This window comes from Macaca thibetana, chromosome 13 (genome assembly GCF_024542745.1).
Source record: "Macaca thibetana thibetana isolate TM-01 chromosome 13, ASM2454274v1, whole genome shotgun sequence".
Lineage (NCBI taxonomy): Eukaryota > Metazoa > Chordata > Mammalia > Primates > Cercopithecidae > Macaca > Macaca thibetana.
This window is the reverse complement of record NC_065590.1, coordinates 38,057,456-38,076,150: the sequence shown is the minus strand read 5'-3', so window position 1 is coordinate 38,076,150 and position 18,695 is coordinate 38,057,456. Positions and strand designations below refer to the sequence as shown.

Genomic DNA, 18,695 nt, shown 5'->3' with positions numbered 1-18,695 from the left:
CATCAAGTAAAAGACAGAAAGTGGCAGAGTTAATCTGGCTCATGCCTGTAATCCCAGCACTCTGGGAGACTGAGGCGGGTGGATCACCTGAGGTCAGGAGTTCAAGACCAGACTGACTAACATGGAGAAACCCTGTCTCTACTAAAAATACAAAATTAGCTGGGCATGGCGGCACATGCCTGTAATCCCAGCTACTCGGGAGGCTGAGGCAGGAGAATCGCTTGAACCCAGGAGGCAGAGGTTGCAGTGAACCAAGATCATGCCATTGCACTCCAGCCTGGGCAACAAGAGCAAAACTCCATCTCAAAAGTAATAATAATAAAACAAAAAATAACACCGAACTATATGTTGTCTATAAGAAATTCACTTTAAATATAAAGACACAGAGAGGTTAAAAGTAAATGAGTGAAGAAAATACACCATCTAACACTAATCAAAAGAAAACTGAAGCACCTATATTGATTTTAGACAAAGTGAACTTCAAAATAGAGATAATTATCAGGGATAAAGAGAGGCATCACATAATTATAAAGGATTTAGTTCTCCCAGAATATATAACAATCCTTAACGGGTATCTACCTAACACTAGAGTATCAAAATATGTGAGATGAAAACTAATAGAGCTGGGAAATCTTTGTACCTCCCAACCAATTTTGCTATGAACCTAAAATGGCTCTAAAATTAAAGTCTACACTTTGGGAGGCCGAGACGGGCGGATCACGAGGTCGGGAGATCGAGACCATCCTGGCTAACACGGTGAAACCCCGTCTCTACTAAAAAGTACAAAAAACTAGCCGGGCGAGGTGGCGGGCGCCTGTAGTCCCAGCTACTCGGGAGGCTGAGGCAGGAGAATGGCGTGAACCCGGGAGGCGGAGCTTGCAGTGAGCTGAGATCCCGCTACTGCACTCCAGCCTGGGCGACAGAGTGAGACTCCGTCTCAAAAAAAAATAAAATAAAATAAAAAATAAAAAAATAAAATAAAATAAAATTAAATTAAAGTCTATGTTTTAAAAACTGATAAAACTGCAAAGAGAAATGGACAAAACACTGTTATAGCTGGAGACTTCAATACCCCTCTTCCAAGCACTAATAAGTCAAGTAGGCAGAAAAGCAGTAAGGGTATTGTTAAACGAAACAGTTTCACCAATAAATTGTATCTAATCAACATTTATAGAATACTTCATTGAATAACGGCAGAATAGACATTTTTCTCAAGCTTCCATGGAACATTCACCGAGATAGATCACATACTGGGCCACAGGACCCACATTAACAAATTTAAAAGAATATAAATCATACAAAGTGTGTTCTCAGATCATGATGAATTTACATTACAAATCAATAACAGGAAGATAATTGAAAAATCCCCCCAAATTTGAAGACTAAACAGCACGTTTCTAAATAACACAGGAATCAAAGAAGTCACAAGATAAGTTTTGTTAAAATATGATAAAAAGTTAACAGTGATTATTTCTGCATAGTAGGATGATATGTGTCAATTATTCTTTGATTATTTTTATGTTTTCTACAATTTCTTTTGAGTTACTTTTATGCTCAGAAAAGAATTTTAGATGGTTTTTTAAAACAGATATTTAAAAGAATTTAAAGGCTATAGTTATCCTTTGTGAATCAATTTGACAATAGCTGAGGTATCATTTTGATTGACTCAGATTAAAATAAATAGAAATAACAGAAAAACAGCATGTTTGAGAACTAACAAAAATAATTTGGTTTGGAGTTTATTTTATTTTGAAATACGATTATTAAATACATCTAATGTACACAACAAATAAAGCCTGAAGCTCAGTAGGGTTGGACCTGTTTTTCCATCTCATATGGGTGGCTCAAGTATTTAGAATAAAGGAGGTCACACAGGAAGAATGCAAAGGATGAAAAAAAGAAGACCAAGGATGGACTCCAACGCCAACATTGAAGGGAAAGATGAAAGAGAATAAAGCAAATGTTGAGATGGTAGAAGGAGCAGTTGAAGTACAAATGGCAGAAAGGGATGTCACAGAAGTAAAGAAATGAGAGAATTTTTTAAAATAAGGGAATTGCAGGATCAAAAAGTACAAAGAAGTTAGATGAGTACTGAAAAGACAGCAGCATGTCAGCAATTTTGAAGTTAGGCTCTTTGTCTTCCTCACTTTGGTCTCACCAATACTGGAGCCCAGTTGCAGTGGGTTGAGCCATGATGGTAGGTGGGGAAGTAGAATCAGAAAACGTATGTGATTTTTTTAAGGGATGTAAAGAGGAGGGGAGATATAAGGTCTCCATTTGTGAGGAAAGTAGACTTAAGGGAATGTTTTTATGTTTTGCTTTATTTTGTTAGTATTGAGAAAATTTGGCCATACAAATCAAAAAGAAGCAGCAAATCATAAAGGAAGAGACTGAAGTTTGAGAAAAAAGACAGCTATTTGATTGAGGAAGATGAAAATCAGAGATAGAAATGTTGGTCTTAGAAATGATATATTAAGAACGTATTCCTCCAAGATGAGAGGGAATGAAGTTTGGGTGAAGACAAAATGGAAGATGGAGGGATGACAGTTCAAGAAGCCTGATACCTTTGAGTTTCTGCATGTAATAGGCTATTAGGTTGAAAATCGGAGTGACAGAGAGGACTTGGATAATCTGGCAAGGATTTGAACAGTCACTGGAGGGAAGAGGGAAGAAGCTGGTGACAGGTCATGAAAAGCTGAGTTCCACTGATGACAGGTCCAATAAGAATCAGTTTTAAGATTAAATTATTTTCTATATTGGCTCCCACCCAAGAAGAGAGAAGGGGGTTTTCTGGGAAATTGGCCTCTTCTAGATTTGAGAAAAGTGGTAAACATTAGTACAACCTTTTTTGTATCAGAATTTCATTTGAGGGCAGGAAGTGTGCTGGACACAAGTAGTGTGAGTTCTGTCTCAAGAAACTCACAGCCCAGCACTTTGGGAGGCCAAGGTGGGTGAATCATCTGAGGTCAGGAGTTCGAGACCAGCCTGGCCAACTTGGGGAAACCCTGTCTCTACTAAAAATACAAAAAGAAAATAGCCAGGCATTGTGGCGGGCACCTGTTATCCCAGATACTCAGGAGGCTGAGGCAGGAGAATCGCTTAAACCCGGGAAGTGGAGGTTGCAGTGAGCCAAGATTGCACCATTGCACTCCAGCCTGGGCAACAAAAGTGAAACTCTGTTGAAAGAAAGAAAGAGAGAAAGAGAGAGAGAGAGTGAGAGAGAGAGAGAGGAAGGAAGGAAGGAAGGAAGGAAGGAAGGAAGGAAGGAAGGAAGGAAGGAAATTAAGGAAGGAAGGAAATTAAGGAAGGAAGGAAGGAAGGAAGGAAGGAAGGAAGGAGACTCACAGCCTAATAGATATCCAGAGATTCCATCATATATCATCTCTATATACATTCTATTTCAAGGTGAGTCATGAAATTCTAAATAATAAAGTATATTTACATTTCTAAAAAGTATATACTTATTTATATACTTGCCTTTCTATGTGCCTGATGGTCCTTTATGAAAAAGCTAAATCAAATTGAAAGGTGTGTCAATTATGAAAAAGTTAAGTGACTACGTTTTTAGGGAAACACCCATGGCCACTACCTAAAATATTAATTTACTGGGAGGAGCTCAAGGCTATTTAAACGTGTGGGTGTGGAAAAGAGAAAAGAACCTTCAGACATGCAGGGAAGTATTGGGCCAAAGAGAAAGGGAAGTTTCGAGTGGCAACTGGTGACGATTAAATCCCTGTAATATCTTGATCTCAGTATGTAGTAAATTGTAGGTTTTTGATAAGTTAGGTAATCCTGAGTCAATTTTTTCTCTATCTAACTGTGATTAAATGAGATATTTAGCAACCCCAAAAGCAAACCTGAGAGTGTTAAGAATGCCATAAGACAGTCTCCTCACAACTACTGAACCTCCTGTTCACACCACCTGACTCTGCTGCTCCTCTAGGCTGGAGTGGCCTGACCCCCCCTCTCTCTCTCTGTCTATGTCAGTCTATCCCACAGGACTCAGCCAAGGCCTGTCTGCTGCATGAAGCCTCTGTAACCACTCCAGCTAAGAGATGGCACATTCTTTTAAATGTCTGTCTCTACCGCTCATTTGGCATAAAGGAAAGAACACAGGCTCCAGGGTTATGTGAATTCATCACTCCATTCTTACCCGCCATGTAACCTTGGACAGGTCAAAGCCTCTCAAAACCTCACCCTCTTCCCATCTTGCTTTGGTGCGTCTATACTATGTGTGTGTCTTGCCTCCCATCAGGACTAGCTATGCAATTTGCAATGCCCAATGCAAAATGAAAATGTGGGCCCCCTTGTTCAGATAGCAGGGGAAAAAAGCTTTTTCCTTTCATCCATAGGTTCTCTCTTTCTCTCAACTTGTGACAGTGTTTTTGATGTGCTATTTATTGTCACACACTCCCTTGGGCATAGGGATCTTTGCAACATAAGTGACTCCTGCAACTCAGCATCTGGGTGTATGTGTCTGACCTTAACGCTTCCTGTACCTGTAGCCATGTACTACCAGTAGAGAGAAGTAGAAGAGTGGTGATCAAGAGCCCATCCAGAGAGGTGGGCATGCAGGACCACGTGTGAACCAAGGCTCCAAGCAGGAAGAATGCAAAGGATGAAAGAAATGCTCCGTTGTCCTATTCGCTCCACTTAGAAAACACAAATTCAAAAATAAAAGTATTAGGATTTTCAAGGTGGCAACTGCAAAGCACTAAACCCAAGTGTGGGGCTCTCTTCCAAGTGTGGGCCCTCTGCAACTGCACTAGTCACACATCTACAAAGCCAGTCCTACCTCTCATACAGATTTCAGGATCTTGGAGTGTGAACATAGTTTGTTTTACATCTTTAAATCTTCTGTAGCACTTGTGCTTAATTGGGGCATGGCATTAGCTGCAGCATGCCTATTGCTATTAATGGGCTATTTTTCAATATGAGAAAATGAGTGGGGGATATTAGGCCCAGTGACCCATTTCTGAGCAAGCAAATGATAGAACTTTCCTGGCCTGGATGAGAGGTTTTTATTGAAATCCAGTGGGACCTCTGAAGGAAAAGCACACTCCAGAATGAATCCTGATGGATGCATTTTATTAAGCATTTCCAGGAATTACAGACTAAGAATGTAGGTAGGGAGAAAGCATAATTGAATAAACATGGAAACTCAAAATTCCCTGAGGCACCCCTGAGGATCCAATGTCACCATCTGAAGATGTGTTCTTTCAGAAGTGAAAAGATTGCATATGTGTGTATTATGTTCTATGTAAGACGTAGAAAAGGAAACCAGCTCTGACCGGTCACCCTACAGAAAGCTCGAGGATTCACAAAACTGTGCTTCATTGTTCACTGGCCTTAGGGCAAGGCCTTTACTTTGGCCTCTTCTGCCAGGGAAGCCGCGGTGTGGCGGCCCAGGGTCCTCGCAAGGCCCTGGCACTAGGCACTGCTCTGCCAGCACTAGCACTTTGGTTCCAACCATTTGGGATCTTATTCTCATCTTTTAATGAGCAGTTTAGTCATTTCCCAGCCTCACTGCTGTTATTTAATGAACACACCACCAGTATGAGTGCTTTTACACCATTATTTCTAAACCGCTTCCATATGAACACTGAACAAAGTGTAGTGTTATTTATTTCTGGATTAGCCAGGAGGTAATTATAAAGCAACATGTTGTGATCACTTTGTGATTTCTATTCCTTATATGGGCATATTTTCTTTAAATCTTTTTCAGAACAGAAGTGTTTAACCAGGCTTGATTGTCCTTCACGATGATAAAAATGAAGTTATTGGTCAATATGGTCTTTACTTCTACTTTCATATATTTTATACACATGATGCAATTACTCAAGAGATCTTCTATAGCAAGATTTTTCCAAACCCCATTTATATCACTCTATCACTCAAGGTAACAACTAATCTTAGGCATAATATATCACTGCCTGCCTCTGAGGGGATCCAGAAGGTTTGGCAAATGCAATTGAACAGACATACAAGCAGCCCCAGAAAGCCAGAGTTATATGTATTTTGGAAGGCAATGGTCCCAGAGGAAACAACAAAAATATCTGTTCAGTAATGCAAAGTGCTCCCTCCACTCTGCTGTAATTCGAAAAGAATTTCTCCCCTATACAAAAATAATTATGTATTAAGTTTGGATTTTCTGGAACTTGAAGCTTCTCTAGCAATAACTATTAAAATGTTATTTTACATGTTTCTATCGCTATTTTTCAGATGTGTCATTCCTAGCCATAAGTACATATGGAGCCTTTACTAAGGGTGTGTCACTGCTGCAAGCACCAAGGCTGTAGTCACCGGAACCATCATAAGAGTCTTAGCTATGGGCTGGGAAATCAAGACCAGGGAGGGGCAGAAATTTCTCCACAGTGAAGTGTATTCAGACCTCATAATGAACCACTTGACTTGGGACCATCAAAAGGACCATCAGACTGGTGTGCAGTTTGCTCAGAAAGACAAGAGTAAAGGCAAGGAGACTGAAATAGAGTCTCTGCATGAAGGCACTTCCACACTCAAACAAATAAATTACCATTTGCAGGCAAATGGACTAAGGCCAGTTGAGTCCTAACTATCAGAAAATGGAGCAAGAATGAAAAGGAAGCCAAGGTTACTAAAGGCTTCATAGGTATTAATGACCACTAGGTCAGCCCATTAACAGGTCTGTACAGAGACGGAATCTTGAATAAGAATCTTTAATGATTAAAATGTGCCGTACAGGCAAACATTCCCTTCCACTCAGAGAACAAGAAGGAATGTGAAAAGTCTGATTTCTGTGGGAAAGCACTTTGGTTCCACCCATTTGGGATCTGATTGACATCTTTTAATGAGCAGTTTAGTCCTTTGCAAGCCTCCCTCCAGTTGCACACAGAAGCATATTGCACATGGGATGTATCCCATCTGCTCCACACAGAGGGAGTTTCCACTGAGCACAACACAACAGGGTGTGGAGTGGAATGAAGCCTTGGGTGTGTGTGCATTGTGAGATAAAATGACGATAGGGGCTTGTTTCTTGGCATGGCCCGGCGTCAATCTCTGTAGGCAGGGCAGGCTCTATTTACCCATGGGCTGGTTTGTTCCACACTAACCCCAAGCCACAGAGGTCACACCATCAACTGGGACTCCCTCAATGTGTCACCACAGCCAGTGTAGGGCAGCCCTTCCCAGGCTGGCACCAAAATCAGAAATGACTAAATATAACACACTTTTTATCCTGTAGCTTAACATCTCCTTTACGCAAGTCAAATTTTTATAAGAAGCCTACTGAGCACCATATATTTGTCTGCATATTTTAGATTCTGTGGAGGTGACCACAACCATTGGTATGTTCTGTCTTCCCGGGAAGACATTCTTCCTCATGGGAAGAATGAAACACAAAACACAGTTCTCAGGTCTAAAGTCTTGCTCATGCTTCATTAGGACTTTCGGCCTTGGATGAGACCAGGATTGAGGTGAGGGTTCACCCCCACCTCGACTCCCACACTCCCTCTCCCTCAGCCTCCCACACCACACAAAGTACAGAAAAAGAGGTTCTTCTGGTTGTAGAGACATTGAAGTAACAATATTGTATAAAGGAGGAATTTCTTCTCTTTTACCCACAGGAAACCTAAGGTCTAAAGAAAAAAAGTAAATGACTCATTGAAAGATGGGAAAATAGAATCTAGGTCTCCTGGCTTCCAGCCTCATCCAGTAGCTCTCCAAATGGATTTTCAAATCCAGGGTGCATCCTCAGAGGAAGCACAATTATTTCAGTAAGGCAGGGGGTGCCCAGAGTTGTTATTAGATGTTAGGACAAATAAATAAGAGAAAAAGGGAAAGCAATCAGGTTCTGTAGACAACTAAGATGAGAAGAATCTGGATGAAACATAGATTTTTTCCCCTATAAATTTCTTAGCCCATTTGATGTGTGAACGTGAATTGTCAGTCTCTGAGGGGGGCATTATTGGACACTGAACTCTACCTATGTATCTATGTATGTGTATGTACCTATATGTATGTCTATATATGTATGCATGTATGTATGAATGTATCTATCTATCTATCTATCCATCTGTCTGTCTATCTGTCATGGAACATCTTCCAGGCCAGCATTTCACAGGTCCACTGCAGAACTTCAGGCCCTTGTCTTTGGTATGACATGCAAAATGTGTGCTGGGCACTGCACCTGTGTACCAAGATGACTACCAGTGGCTGAGTTTAAACGTAGAGACCATGCTGCCTACTCATTGACTTCTCAGTGACATGAAGTTTCCTAAAGCAGATGAAGGCCTCTTCACACATGTCTGCCCCTTACCCCGGGCTTATTACCTTATGTGGATAAAGAGCGAGTTTAAAAGAAATCAGTGGACACATTTAAAAATATCAGTAATATCTCACTGCAGCTGTTCTAATCCATTCCTACCAACATTTTTGAAGAGATGTTGATAGCAAATCAAGCTTTATAACCATGTGATCCCATCTTATGGTTTCAATCCATGCACAGGAGGAAAATTGTGGGCACGAAGTTTCCAAAGGGAAAATTTATAGATTGGTAGTTAATGAAATACAGTTTTCCTCTTTGGTAAATTTAATTTACTAGCTTCACTGTATAGGAAGAAGCAGGAAAAAAATTAAAACCAACTCACCTCCAAAACTGTTTTGAGCTTTTACTTGTCTGCCCAATTGACAGTTTCTACTCTCTGCTTTTGATGAAAATATTTTTTATTATTTTAATGTAACTTCTGAAAACTAAATTATCTAGAAGCAAATAAAAAGATATTTCTTTTATAGTTCCCAGAAGAAAAAAACAAACACTAGGGAAGTTCTATCTAGCAGGTGGGGGAGATGTGATGGAGACAGTGATATTTGAGCTGAGCCTTGAACAATGAACAGGGGTCTACCGAGAGAGGCTAGGGGGTGGCCCTCCACGATAAAACAACAGCACGTACAAAGGCATGGAGGCATACACATCTTGACTTTTCCGGGAATGGTGGGAGTGCTGGTGAAGCTAGAATATAGGTACATAGCATAAAGTGGCAGACGGGAAGCCTTTGGAAATCTTATTACAAAGGACGCTGGATGCCATTCCAATGACTTTGAACTTTCTGTAGACTGCCAGTGAAATTTCCAAGCATGATAGAGTCATGTCTATCTATGCACTTCAGAAAGACAACCTCAGGGTTAATGAAGAAAATGCATTGGAATATAAGAAACTGACGACCAGAGTGATCAATTGCATGACTGTTGTGAAAGTCCAGGTGAGGGGAGCTGTGGGCACGGTTAGAGTTGAGAGGCATTTCAGAGATAAAATGACAGTAACTAACTGGATGTGAGGCTGAGAAAAAGGGCTGTACCAGACACATGGTGCTATCATTAAGTGAGCTCAACATTGCAGAAAAGGGATAGGTTTGGTGGGAGTTGCTCACAGAACATGTTTAGCCTAAGCAAAACCATAGCCATGGGCTCAGATAAAAGTTAAGAGGAGGAAACCATTCCTATATTCCTATAGGAGCTGCTATCTGGAAGGCCTAGTATACCCACAGCTTTTCGACTGTGATTTTGTTTGATTTTAGGGACTATTCTTTTTCTGAATCTGAGCAATGTTAACGTGTAAAATACTCACACCCACAGCTTCAGTTGGGTGAGAAGTTATCATAAATTATATTGAGTTTGTTGTGATACCTTCAGCTTCAACAAGTGATGAGTCAGGTCAACTCCACGTGAAAGTTCCTTGCTAAGCATACAGATATTCTGAAAGGTTTCCTGGTACACTGGGTCATGGCACAGATAGGAGAAATTGAGGATGATAAGTCTTTGACCCCACCTGGTAACACCTAGTTTGAGTCAACCTGGTTGAGTACAAATATGAGAAGTCTTCTCACTCAGGTCCATGCTTGCCTGCTCCTCTGTCCACTGCTTTCGTGAAGACAAGATGAAGTTCACAGTGAGTAGATTTTTCCTCTTGAATTTACCACCATATAGTTGGGGACTGTCAATATTCTCAGATTTAGGAGGTCTGCTTCTTATGGCATCATCATGGAAAATTTGTTTTAAAAAAATTCTCTTTCAAACACATGGACACAGAGAAGGGAACAACACACACCAGGTCCTATTGTGGGGTGGAGAGTGAAGGGAGGGAACTTAGAGGATGGATCAACAGGGGCAGCAAACCACCATGGCACACATATACCTACCTAACAAACCTGCACGTTCTACACACATATCCCTTTTTTTAAAAGAAGAAGAAATAATGAAAAAAATCTTTTTTCTATTTATGTAATCATGGCATTTATGAGCATCTCTATGGAGAAGGATAATTGTGCTGATATTAGACAGCTGTCTGAGCACCTTACACTGACTTATTTTTAACAAAATGACTTTCTGCATCACCTGATTCTGGTCTCCATGCAGGGTAAGCAGTCCCTAAGCCCTAGAAAGTCCCTGATCATCCCTCATTCTTGAATTTCTCCTTTTACCAAAATTCTTGAGCATGTTCAGGCAAGATGAAAAGCGTATTATCAAAATAAGTGGGTGAGATAGACTTCTTGTCACATTTGTTACAGTAAAATGGGTCTGCAAGAAAGAAAGATTTGCCTTGTTCTCTAGCATGGCCATTTATTTAAGAAAGCATCTGAAACATGAAGCTACCACAGCATCTCTCCTGTGGTTCCAGGCAGAAGTCTGAGGGTCTAGGAGGAGGTGGACTGAGAAATCCAGCCAAAGTAACTAGTAGTGCTGGGTTTCTCACAACAGGATGCAAAGGGGCTGGAATCAGATGACTGTTTTCACGTTTCAACATTCTACGCACTGGAAAACGTTACGGCAGACTCTACTTTATAATGGGGCTGCAAATGTAAAATGATTATCTAGAGCTAGGTCCTCTTAATAGCAGCAAAGTTTAAAAGGGTCAGAGGGAGATCCAGACACAGGTTAGATCTGATTTCTCTCCTAGTTCTGCTGTGAACAAGAGGTATAAGTTTGGCCAACTCAACCCCTGAAGCTCAGTTACCTTATCTGTAAAATGACTGCATTGTACTAGTTGTTCTCTAAAATTTCTTCTGCCTCTGACTTTTTAGGAGACTAATTTTTAACTCCTTTTTAAGCTATTGGGAGAAAATTTTAATTTTTTTTTTTAAATTACCTTGACTCTCTAGAGCAGGTCTCAAAACTATTTTGTCCCAGGCAGAGGAAATGAGACTAGGTACCCAGAAGGAGGCACCCTGCATAAAAGCTCTGTGCTCTGACAACCAGTATCAGGGACCCTGTAACAAATAATTAAACCAGGTCTCCTGGGACACTGCTAGTGGCATCGCCCCTGCTGATCACTCTTGCCAGCCAGGCACTCTATCCTTGCTTTCTCATCATCGGCATCCAACCTGCCTACTAATCCATTGCTGTGGAAAGTCTTTTTTTAATAAAAAGATTATTTCTATTAGGAAGAAAACATCCCATGTTAAATAGGAAAATTAACTGAAATCATTTTCAGATGTGATTTTTAGAACTTATAGCCATTTCAAACCATAGTATTCATTTATACTATGCTATTTATTGTAAAACTTATTCTTTTTTTTTTCCAAAGAAAATAAGACAGTTTGCTTTATTTTAAAACAGTAACTTTCTTATATTGGGGCACTGACCAAAATTCAATACTGATACAAACATGTTTCCTAGGAGGTCAAAATATAAGCCAGGTGAATTTTCTGATTTTCACTAAAGAGAGAATTTTAAACCTTATAAAACAATTAGAAACAAGTGAGTGAGAGGTAAACATCAACAACCTGTGTAACATAAGCCACAGTACAAATTTAAGCTGAATAACCAAGCCCTGTCAGTTACCCCAAATTATTTTTGTTAATATTTAGGAGAATGCACATATTTTCAATAACTTAAAAGTGAATCTTTACTCCCACCTCTTAATACTCACAAGAAGTATAACTTTCTTCTTTTACTAGATTTAAATAATCCAAATATCTATTCAAGGTAGAATGCTCTGGCATTAACTATAGCTGAGTTTATCCGAAATAGAAAAATCATGAAGACTTATAAGGCATTTAAAAAATAATCATTTATAGCAAGTCCTTGAAAGCCCTAGATAAGAAAGGCAGTTCTCTACTTTCTAATAACACCTATGGTTTATATTACTTAATGTATTTCAACAAAACAGCATTCTGACCAATGATAATTTATAGGAAATTCATTTGCCAAGTATATGTTTTATTATAAAGTTAATATTTTTACCAATCTTAAAAATTTTTAAACTCTATTCTGACATTTCCAGAAGTATTATCTTAGCAAAGTCACCTTTATGATGCCACTTATTAAACTGAAGAGAAACAAGATGGTACATTTCAGGTTTTACTTAAAAAGGGATTTGATTCAATAATTTGATTGATCACTACTTGAAAATTACATTTTCTTCCTCAGTACTGGATGGCAATGAGATGAAAGCAGCTTTCCTGGCTCTCAACTTCCCTTCTTCATCAATTTTTCCAGTTTTTCATAGGACCTATGCTAAAAATTCTAAAACTATATATCACATTAATATAACTACTTACAATTAATGAGCAATTTCACATTATCATTAAAACTTTTATGGTTAAAAAATGCAAGGTAAGAGAAGAACAAAACACATCAAACTAGAACTGAACACATTGGTAAAATAAGCGAATATTTTTTATAAGCTTGGATAGAGAAAGAAAGAAGATATAATTTTGCCATGTAACAGCAGATCATTGTTATTTGCCATTTCAGATTGTCTTTGCTGGACTTCTTGGAGTCTTTCTAGCTCCTGCCCTTGCTGACTATGTAAGTCTCACCTTTTCAAGTTTGCTACCAAAATGCACTTGCAAATAAATGTGGTACTAAATCACTCTCAATCCCTTGTAAACTTCAGAATATCAACGTCAGCAATGACAACAACAATGCTGGAAGTGGGCAGCAGTCAGTGAGTGTCAACAATGAACACAACGTGGCTAATGTTGACAATAACAATGGATGGAACTCCTGGAATTCCATCTGGGATTATAGAACTGTACGTAGCCAACATGCAATTTTCACTTTATTGTTTAAAAATAGGATTTCTTTTTAACAAAAAAATGTGCATGCTAGCCATAAAGAAATTAAAAATAAATTCTAATTACACATAAGCATACAGTTATAAGTAAAGATGCCCATTTTGCCCATCCAATTTTGTTCCCTAGAGATAACTACTGTTAAGAATTATTGCATGATCAGTTAAAATTCAAACCAATAAACATTATGTTCAAGGGATTGCGTGTATATACAACAAATATGAACATCCTTTTGCCTTGCCTGCAGATATCCTAAATAATGTTACACAACATTACTGCTTCCAAAACTTAGCCTATCTCACTTTGTTTTCAAAGTAGGTTTTATGATCCCCTTCTAAAGAGATTGAAATTGACATTTCACCTAAAACTCAGGAAATGCAAATGACAATATTAATTGGTAAGTGAGGAAAGAGAAAGAAAGAAAGAAGAAAGAAAAGAGAAAGAAAGAAAGAAAGAAAGAAAGAAAGAAAGAAAGAAAGAAAGAAAGAAAGAAAGAAAGAAAAGAAAGAAAGAAAGAAAAGAAAGAAAAAGAAAGAAAGAAAGAAAGAAAGAAAGAAAGAAAGAAAGAAAGAAAGAAAGAAAGAAAGAAAGAAAGAAAGAAAAGAAAGAAAGAAAGAAAGGGGAGGAGGAAGAGGAGGAGGAGGAGGGAAGGAAGGAAGGAAGGAAGGTGAGAAGGAGAGAAAAAGAAAGAAAGAAAGAAAGAAAGAAAGAAAGAAAGAAAGAAAGAAAGAAAGAAAGAAAGAAAGAAAGAAAGAAAGGGAGAGAAAAAGAGAAGGAAAGAAAAAGAGAATCAAAGAGAAGAGCAAAGAAAGGAACACTTAACACTAGTTAGGAGACTCAACTCTGCAATTATCAGCTATATATTTAACAAACTTTATACTTTTAAATAACAAAGGCTTCATTGTTTCCATTTTATCTGGTCAATTGGAAAAATAATTTTTGTCTTACCTGTCTCCGTGAAATGTGAGGATCAAAGGAGACTAAAACATGATAGCTTTTAAAGTCTATTTCAGTAAAACAGACGTATATAGAGGGGTTTTCATCATACGAGAACCTGAAAATAAAGCAAACCAGTCAGATGCTCAGTTTCTGCCCTCACAGAATTGTAGTTTGTCCTCACAAATGTCAGCAATAAATATGATTGCCAAGCAGTGCCACATCCAGTGCTCTTATCCCAACTCATCATGATCTTGGAGTTCCATTTCTCTCTGCTGGTGGAACTGACTTCTGATAAGAAAAGCTCCTCGGAGAATACATGTCTCACTATTTGCCATCTACTTTAACAGGGCTTTGCTGCAACCAGACTCTTTCAAAAGAAGATATGCATTGTGCACAAAATGAACAAGGAGGTCTTGCCCTCCATTCAATCCCTTGATGCACTGGTCAAGGAAAAGAAGGTAAAACTAAAAGGCTTTTTATTTTTGGTGAGGGGACATGTTTTACAACCTTCAGTAAATAACGAGAAGATCACAGTCATTCCCTACTGACTACAGTATGTTGTTGTGTGCAGCACAAAGGGGAAGTTATTGGTGATTGCCTGAGGGAAGGCAGCTTCTGCCACATCAAATGCTGTGGCTCACACCTACCTGTACAACTGCTGAGCAAAGCACTTGAAACCTTGACTGTTAGAGGAGCGAAGCTCTGGTCACACCAATAGGAGCCCTCAGTACTTTGTGAAGGACATTTTTCTGCAAGAGTTGGTTAGGGCTATCAGATTTAGCAAATGAAAATAGAAGATATCCAGTTAGGTTTGAATTTTAGGTAAGCAGCAGGTCTTTTTAGTATAATATATCCTATGCAATATTTGGGATATAATAAAAAAGATCCATTGTTTATCTGAAATTCAAATGTAACTGGGTATTGTATATTTTGTCTGGCCATACTAATCCAGGTGAGTGGAAAGAAGAGATCCATAATGCTTTAACATGTTTGCCTGAGTTCATATTCCTATAACTGATAAATGCGTACCTTTTGTTGACAAGGTAGAGAAAATAAATAAACTGCATTCTCAGAAGATGATTATTACATAGTCCAATCCAAGGAATCTATGATGATCAAATGAGGTCCAAGTTTCAGAATAAATTTAGCCTCAGACTTCTGTTTTTATGAGAAGCTGAGGTTTCAAACCAGCTAAATCCGTTAGGACACACAAATGTTAAGATACACAGAAGAAGCTAGAAATGGCCTTCTTCATCTTGATTATGGAAAAATTTAGCTGAGTAATACTCACTGTTGGCCTTGAATACCCCTCAAGTCAACAAACCACTGGGCTTGGCATTCATTCTCTCCCATTCTTCCCTTCTACCTGTCTTTTCCACACTCAGCTTCAGGGTAAGGGACCAGGAGGACCACCTCCCAAGGGCCTGATGTACTCAGTCAACCCGAACAAAGTCGATGACCTGAGCAAGTTAGGAGAAAACATTGCAAAGATGTGTCGTGGGATTCCAACATACATGGCTGAGGAGATGCAAGGTGAGTAGCATCCCTACTGTGCACCCCAAGTTAGTGCTGGTGGGATTGTCAGACTATCCTCACGCGTTTTCATAGTGGGCACCAGTGATGCAGGGATGGTCATCAAGGCCAACATTTGTTCAGTGCTTGCTCTGTGCCAGCTGCTGTTCTATGTGCTTTAAGTGCATTAATTCAATTGGTTCTTCACAGCAATCTTACAGGTTCTATTTTAATCCTACTTTATGGATAAAGAAATTGAGGTACAGAGAGGTCACAAAATCCTTGCCTGGGTCAATTCCAAGCATTTTGGCTCTGGATTCTGTGCTCTTAAATACGGAACACTGCCTTTCAGGTGTGAATCAAGAGTAGACTCAAGTCATATTCAAAAGAATGCATGAATGGCTAAATGAAAAGAGAATGCTAATAGAATCTATTAACTTTCTATAACTTGGACAATCACTGAATTTCTGGACATTCAAAGAATAGCTGCACAAAAACAAAGTGTCTACCTAGGGACCTAACTTAACAGCAGTTTTCCAGATCTCTGAATTGATTGATTTCACTACAACAGATAGATAAACCTTGACATTAATGCATAGCTAGTTTGGAAACCCCTACTCCCCCAATCCCCTGCAAGAAAAGAGTCCTTGAATAAACATTAATATAGGCTTCTTCTTTTCTCTTTATTAGGGGCAAGCCTGCTTTTTTACTCAGAAAAGTGCTTCACAACCAATATACTATGGATTGTGAACATTTCCTTCTGTGGAGAAAAGGTGGCGTCCTAAACAGCTTTTTAAAACCACTATGGATTTAGTCATCTGAATATGCTGTGCAGAAAAAAATATGGGCTCTAGTGGTTTTTACCTTGTCATTCTGAATTTTTTCTCTACTAGTTATGTTTAGTTTCTTTAAGTTTCAATAAAATCATTTAGCACTGAATTCCGTGTATACTCACATTTCTTATGATTTCTTATGACTTGGAATGCACAAGATCAAAAGTGCCATGTGGTGGTGGCAAGTTGTTGAAGTGCATTAGACTCAACTGTTAGCCTATATTCAAGACCTATCTCCTGTAAAGAACCCCTTCAGGTGCTTCAGACACCACTAACCACAACCCCGGGAATGGTTCCAAGACTCTCCGACTGCTCTGAAGGCTACTCTATAGTTGTTGTGCACAGTAACGTTTCAGATCAGCAAGGACAGAAATTCACTCAGAGTCGCATAAGCCAGAAAGGGTGGTTTGTTGCAAAGATACAAGAATATCTCAAAAAATCTGAGAGCAAAAAAAGCAGCTGGTTATCAGAAAGACTACATACAACCAGGAACTCTGCTGACACCAAGACCCAAGTCTGCTTCTCTCCCTGAAGCCATGTGTTACCTCTTCTCTCGTCTTCTCTAAATTTTACTTCCCTCTTTTTCGCATATTGTAGATGGCTTTTTTTGCTCATGGCAGAGAATGGCTGAACCCAATTTTCAGCCTCATCTCCCATGTTTACATGTCTTTCCAGTTCAAGAGGTAATAACTCAAGTTGAATCCCAATTCCACTTTCCTTGATCCTGTTTGGCTCAAAGTTCACAACTTCTTTTCACTGATGGCCAGGAGAGTGAAAGGTGTTAGAGAAAATAGAGACTCTAAATATTGTGTATTACAATATAAAACTGTTACTTTTTAAAAGTTGCTCCCATACATCTTTTTCAAATCCCCAGTACCATAGGGGAATATCTAATCCAGTCCCATGTCTTCAGGGAAATAGCCACAAATAATCCTAACAAACAAAACTAAAGACATTGATTCTCACCATTTGTAAAAATGCTAAAATTTACCAGTTTTTATTGGGATGAAACTGCTATATTTTTCCTCATACTGATGCTATTTCGTTACTGTTCACATGAAGTGTACTATGAGGTTAGTAGAACTTCCAAAATATTCTGAAGCCATGAGAGGTAAAAATTTATCAAAACTCCATCAAAGGTCATGGTCTTAGATAATTCCCTACTGTGAGTGAGAAAGAAATACAACTGTGACTCATAAACTGGATACAATGTCATGTACCTGACTTTTGGGAACTGGTAAATCCCATGTTTCTTAGAAGAATTGTCTAGCCCCTATTTCAGGATAAAAAATTAAATTCACTAGGAATATACAAAAATTCTACATTATATATACCTATCAAAATACATAATAGAAAAATTATAAGAATTGAGGAGACTTTAACAATTTCATTATCCTAGTTGAAGATTTTAACATACATCTTTCCATAAGCTATAAATGAAGCAGTTACAGATATAAAAAATGTTTAACACAATTAACAAGCTTATGTTAATGAACATATGTAGAACACTGCAGAATATATATCCTCTTAAGCATGTATGAAACATTTACGGCCGGGCGCAGTAGCTCACGCCTGTAATCCCAGCACTTTGGGAGGCCGAGGCGGGCGAATCACGAGGTCAGGAGATCAAGACCATCCTGGCTAACACAGTGAAACCCTGTGTCAACTAAAAATACAAAAAAAAAAAAAAATATTAGCTAGGCGTGGTGGCGGGCACCTGTAGTCCCAGCGACTCAGGAGGTTGAGGCAGGAGAATGGCCTGAACCCGGGAGGCGGAGCTTGCAGTGAGCCGAGATCACCCCCCTGTACTCCAGCCTGGGCGATAGAGTGAGACTCCGTCTCAAAAAAAAAAAAAAAAGAAAGAAAGAAAAAGAAACATTTATAAGTATTGGTCACTTGCTGAGACATAAATAAAATCTCAAAAAGCTCAAATATTGGCATCATAAGAGAAGAAATTTTTCTGACCTAATTTTAATTAGGATAAAATAAACATTTTTCTCTAAATAAAACCAAATTACCCATTTGTTTTGAAATCAGGTATACTAATTCTAAATAACACAAACACTAACAAAAATTCATGAATAAAAGTAAAACACATTTAGAACTGTGCAATAATGAAAACACTGCATATTAAACCTTATGAGTAGCAGCTATAGCAATGTGTAGTCAAAAACTGGTAGCCTTAAATCTTCATTTTATAGAAGAATGGCTGAGCATTGAGTTAGGCCTTCAGTTTTACAAATGAGGGATAAGCATAACGTATACAAAATACATGTGAGGAAAGAAATAATATTGACAACTCCGAAATTAATAAAATTGAAAACAAATGTACAATAGTAGTAAAGGAATGGGGTCAACA

General features: G+C 38.7%; 2 protein-coding genes across 3 annotated transcripts in view; one reads left to right on the top strand and one right to left on the bottom strand.

Moving 5' to 3' along the window:
• CNRIP1 (cannabinoid receptor interacting protein 1) overlaps positions 1-18,695 on the bottom strand; it is a 1,091,934-nt gene that overhangs the window by 633,094 nt on the left and 440,145 nt on the right. The gene's annotated exons all lie outside the window — the stretch shown is intronic.
• Positions 9,810-16,442, top strand: GKN1 (gastrokine 1). The gene is made up of 6 exons (XM_050754539.1): positions 9,810-9,925; positions 12,733-12,786; positions 12,875-13,012; positions 14,339-14,449; positions 15,377-15,524; positions 16,194-16,442. Exons 1-6 carry the CDS (start codon positions 9,872-9,874, stop codon positions 16,286-16,288), a joined length of 600 nt encoding a protein of 199 aa, XP_050610496.1. The 5' UTR covers positions 9,810-9,871; the 3' UTR covers positions 16,289-16,442.